Below are 3965 nucleotides of genomic sequence, written 5' to 3' on the forward strand. Positions count from 1 at the left end.
TAAGGTTACCAAAATATAACGAAGGAGTACTGCCAGAAATCGTATTAATTCATCAATAGTAAGGTTACCAAAATATAATGAAGGATAACTGTCAGAAATCGTATTAATTCATCAATAGTAAGGTTACCAAAATATAATGAAGGAGGGCTGTCAGAAATCGTATTAATTTATAAATAGTAAGGTTACCAAAATATATTGAAGGAGTGCTTTCAGAAATCGTATTAATTCATCAATGGTAAGGTTACCAAAATATAATTTCGGAGTATCATCAGAACTTAAAACAAATTCATAAATAGTAAGGTTACTAAAATATAACGAAGGAGTACTGTCAGAAATCGTATTAATTCATCAATAGTAAGGTTACCAATATATAATAAAGGTGTACTATCAGAAATAAATTCATTGCCAATACATATAATGTAAATGTACATATACATATACATACAAATGTACATGTATTTAGCTGCAACAATACATTATTGATATGCATATGTAGTTACATCTCGAGACAGATATAAATTACACCATAATATCTACATAAAAAGACAATGTCGAAAACTAAGACAATGATAAAACCAAAGTGTAATTCAGCAAACAACGAATATCCGGAGTTTTTCTAAGACAAAGTAAAGATGAAAACAAAAATATCGAAAAAGAAATGCAATTCGCTTTCGACATGGTTAAAAATGTGGAAGATATCTGTGAGATCACGTGATAATTTCCCCAAATCTCAACCACAGGAACGATGGCTGGTCTTGTACTATAAAATGAGCCAGATATACCTGGTTTTTAAGCATGTCTGGCTAATTTTATAATATGAGGCTAGACATGTCCCTGTGCCTCCAGTGTTATTTTGGCCGCTATCCTTACTGAAAAGCCACGGAAGAATGAAACTGCTGCACGATCTTTCAGTATACACTGCCTCCAAATCTCATTTAGATCAGCATGGTATTACATATTAAAAGGAATGTCACAATTACATCAAACATTATCAGAATATTGAAAAAAGGTTTAAAAAAAAAAACTTTAAAAAAATCCCCAAAAAAACAAACAATGGCAACAACAGCATTATCACCGTAAACAAAAAATATATACATGTAACTAAAACAAGAGGGCCTGAATCGCTCACATGGCCATTTAGGAATTATGGCAAAATTGCTATTTTCAATTTTCATGTCGAAGCATTGTCCAAGTCCTCAGTTAATGGTATTGAAATACCGAAAGATACCTCTGTTTGTCTTTTTATTAAATCAAGCATGACCAATGCGAAACCCATTACGTGAAGCAAGGTGAAATGTGACGTGAAGCATGTTGTTGATCCTGTGTAGTATACGTAGCGTAGATGATCACATTTTTTATTTTTGCAATGGTGACCTTGAAAATAAAGGTCATTTGTATGCTGAATCTTTATTTCACTCTATCCTCGTTACCTGTTGGCAAAATGCATATGGGTCTTCATTTAAAATATCTTATCCCAGGGACTTTGAAAATGGGTCAACATCATTGATATGAGTAAATCTGATATCAATCCACAGCAGAAACCTACTGGCCTATAAGACGAGTACCCTGGGTCTTTTAGAACTTGAAAATAAGATTCGCAAATCAGTTTTTTAAGATTTGGCCCCTGTGATCTTGAAAATAGGTCATGTTTATTTATATGAGGAAAACATTATATCACTCTGTCCTATAGGTACTTACTGGCAAAATATCTACAGGGTAAATGTCATTTATATGAAGAAGCTTGATACCATTCTGTCCTTGGTACATGCTGTGAAAATATCAGGCCTCTGGGTCTTCTGGAACTTACGAAGAATATTCTTTAAGTTTTGAATATATTGGACACATGTGACTTTGAAAATAGACCTAGGTGATTTATATGAGGAAATTGAATGTACTCTTCTCCATCAACTTCCTGGTTAAACATCACTTCTCTGTTGCTTATTAGTTTTCTAGAGGAAGTTAAAAGTCAACGGAAATGTTGACGACGACGGACGCCCACTCATGTACCATACCATATATAAGCTCACTGGCACTTCGTGCCATGGGAGCTAAAGAAAGGACCTTTACACATTTAATGAGACCAGCTCTCGTGCCGTGGGAGCTAAAGAAAGGACCTTTACAAATTTAATGAGACCAGCTCAAAGTTCAACTAAGGTACAATAAAAAATTAAATCATGAGCACAACATATTGGACGGCCAATTTGATTGGATTCTGTCATAAGTCTTAACGAAGAATATAACAGACAAGAACTCGCTGGAGACTGCCCTCGTATCAAAGACAAACTGGAGTTTATCTGGGGGAAGCTTACTCCTCACATGCGCACAGGACGGTGACACACACGCATGCTCAACTAGGAGTTCTTGAAAAGTACGGGAACGTATTCCGGATATCATTATTCCACAGGAAAAACAACGCACCCTGTCCTCAGGACCGACGTAATAAAATCCGGCCTCGGCAACATCACGCCTATACTTTTCAATACAGACATTGTTTTTCTTACACGCAGACATAATCAACATATCGTCAAGTGTTGACTTTCTTTTGTCTACGGACTCGTAGTCAAGATTGCCTGCAAGAGTTTTTTCAAACTCTGATTTGACAATCTTCTCAATAACATCTTCGGACATGTTTTCCTTGACCAAAGGGCATTTTGGGAATCCTTCCGCGTGCATGACCCATGGGTCATCTGATTTTTTCCAGCCAATCCGAGCTCCGCCACAGTGGTAACATCGCGCACGGTCAGTTAGACCATCAAAGAAGAAACCCGCCTCGGCCATCAACGTCGCCTTATTGTGAAAAATTGTTGAACTGAAGGTCTCCTTTCGCTTTTCTTCATCAGAAAAGTCTGGATATTGAACTTTGTCAGGAAAGCTGCTTCCTATGATAGCGTGTCTAGATGAATGGTAAATCCTAGCAATGAATTGCCTGTCGAACACTAGGGGCCCGCTTAGTCTGTATGCTACTATCCACTCGTGCAGTTTCCGGTCTCTTACGTCAAACACGCAACTGCAGATTGTCGAAAATATTTTGTCAACACTTCGGCTGACAATGTTAATCATGTCTTTTTCTTCAGCATCGATTCTCAATTCCACCTCTGTGCTCAATGACCGGATGGATCGGAGCATTTCTATTACTTGGTGAGTTTTGTACTTTTCATGACTCTCGATATTTTGCATACAGTAGTTCAAATCCAACTTAACTTCTTTCTTTGAGGGCAGTATTTGTATTCCTAGAATGTTCATGTCTGTTGAACTGATGCTTAAGCATCCAGTTGTGAAGAGGACGTCCAGGAAACGTGTTGTTGGCGGGCTCCTGCAGAGTATCGCAGCAGTATTATTTTCACCGATTGTGGGGGTAGGTGACGACATGCGATGCAAGACCTCGTCCAGCCAGTTTGGCGTTCTGGAAATATCTATTATACCTTCTTGGTAACTTTTGTGTTTTCTCCCAAATGTGAGAGAAATGCAATGTTTGAACATGATACCACGTGACTGAACATGTTTCAACATATTGAGGAGTTCTTCTGGAATTGGATGTATGACGAGGACGGACTCTGAGCGTGCTAACAGATTATATATTCCTTCCAGACGAGGCTGTCCCGGAGATATGTCCCGTTCAATATCACAACAAGTGATCCCTCTGTCTTTTATAGGAGTCAGGATGACCTCTTCCACTTTAGCCAGGTAACATTCGTCAAACACCGCACACACGTCACACTTATCACTGCTAGTTTCTGTAGCCATGAATGGGATTATCTTATAATCTACAACCTAAGAAATAAGTAAAAAAGAAATAACTATATGAATATTTAACGAGAATTGTGATACAGCCACAACATATGTAAGACATAAAAAATATTTATATTATTACAGCAACAACCTATGTAAAACATATTTACAGTATTAGAGCAACAACCTTTGTAAAACATATTTATAGTATTACAACAACCTATGTAAAACATATT

At 37.2% G+C, this 3965-nt stretch overlaps 1 protein-coding gene across 1 annotated transcript; it reads right to left on the minus strand.

Moving 5' to 3' along the window:
* Positions 1 to 1559: 1559 nt before the first annotated feature.
* Positions 1560 to 3746, minus strand: LOC117342947. Its single transcript, XM_033905251.1, has one exon. It carries the CDS (start codon positions 3742 to 3744, stop codon positions 2173 to 2175), a length of 1572 nt encoding a protein of 523 aa, XP_033761142.1. The 5' UTR covers positions 3745 to 3746; the 3' UTR covers positions 1560 to 2172.
* Between the last annotated feature and the right edge of the window lie 219 nt (positions 3747 to 3965).

The sequence above is a fragment of the Pecten maximus genome, chromosome 14 (genome assembly GCF_902652985.1).
Source record: "Pecten maximus chromosome 14, xPecMax1.1, whole genome shotgun sequence".
In the NCBI taxonomy this organism is placed as follows: Eukaryota; Metazoa; Mollusca; class Bivalvia; order Pectinida; family Pectinidae; genus Pecten; species Pecten maximus.